Source organism: Macaca fascicularis, chromosome 4, assembly GCF_037993035.2.
Source record: "Macaca fascicularis isolate 582-1 chromosome 4, T2T-MFA8v1.1".
NCBI classification, from domain to species: Eukaryota; Metazoa; Chordata; class Mammalia; order Primates; family Cercopithecidae; genus Macaca; species Macaca fascicularis.
Window position 1 is genome coordinate 83,553,528 of NC_088378.1, and position 1,223 is coordinate 83,554,750.

Here is a 1,223-nt window from a genome sequence, read left to right on the forward strand (position 1 = left end):
ATATGTTGAAGCATTAAAGGTCAACTAAAATCTTAAATCCAGATAAACTAGCGTTCTAAAATAAAGATAAAACAAATTCATTTCCAAACATTAAAAAAACAAAATGATATGTTACCACTCACAGACCCTACCTGAAAGAACTAGTAAGGGAGGATGAAGAAACGAGCACGAGTAAAACTGAAACCAGAAGAAAAGAGTACAAGAAACACACTTGAACAAAGACACAGATGAACAAACACACAGATAAACGTGTTTTTCAATAGGACTACCAAAGATAAAAAGAGAAAGAATCACCACCTGTAAGAGTTTTCAAATCAGGTAGAGGCCGCCCGCCCTGGGTGGCTCGCGCTCCCTTCCTGCGTCCTCCATCGGTTCTCTCGTGAGTCCGTGGTCTCCTGTTCAGTTACCAGCCTTGCTTTCCCAGCTTGCGACTCGCGTCCTGGGCACGAAGAGACTGGACTCCGATTCGTCGCCTGAGCCTGTCCTCTGAGAAGTTCAAGGTACTTTGCACAATGTCAGCCACCCAGGCCAGTGTCCTCCAGCAATGGCTCCCATCCAGAAGAAGCTGGTAATTGTCGGTGACGGAGTCTGTGGCAAGACGTGCTTGCTCATTGTCTTCAGCAAGGAGCAGTTCCCAGAGGGGTACGCACCCTCAGGGTTTCAGGACTATGTGTCCCGTATCGAGGTGGATGGGAAACGGGTAGAGCTGACTTTGTGGGACACAGCCAGGCAGAAAGATGATGATCACCTGAGGTCCCTCTTTCAGTCAGACACTGGTGTTATACTTACATGTTTCTTCATTGGCAACCCTGATAGTTTAGAAAACATCCCAGAGAAATGGACACCAAAAGTCAAGCATTTCTGTCCCAATGTGCCCATCATCCTGGTGGGGACCAAGAACCATCTTAGGAATGATGTGCACACAAGATAGGAGCTAGCCAAGATGAAGCAGAAGGGGGTGAGACGCGAAGAGGGCAGAGATATGGTCAAGGGGACTGGCGCTTTGGGGTACATGGAGTGTTCAGCAAAGACCAAGATGGAGTGAGAGAGGTTTTTGAAGTGGCTGGGAAAGCTGCTCTGCAAGCCAGACGTGGGAAGAAAAACTCTGGGTGACTTGTCTTGTGAAACCTTGCTGCAGGCACAGCGCTTAAGAGGTGAATTTTGAAGTGCTGTTGATTAATCTTAGTGGATGAACACTGGCTTTTTTCATTTATATGCAGTTT

The 1,223-nt window shown here is 46.9% G+C and overlaps 1 protein-coding gene across 1 annotated transcript; it reads left to right on the top strand.

Moving 5' to 3' along the window:
* The first annotated feature begins 544 nt into the window (after nt 1-544).
* LOC102138485 (ras-like GTP-binding protein O-RHO) lies at nt 545-938 on the top strand. The gene is made up of 2 exons (XM_074038967.1): nt 545-700; nt 822-938. Exons 1-2 carry the CDS (start codon nt 545-547, stop codon nt 936-938), a joined length of 273 nt encoding a protein of 90 aa, XP_073895068.1.
* Nucleotides 939-1,223: the final 285 nt, after the last annotated feature.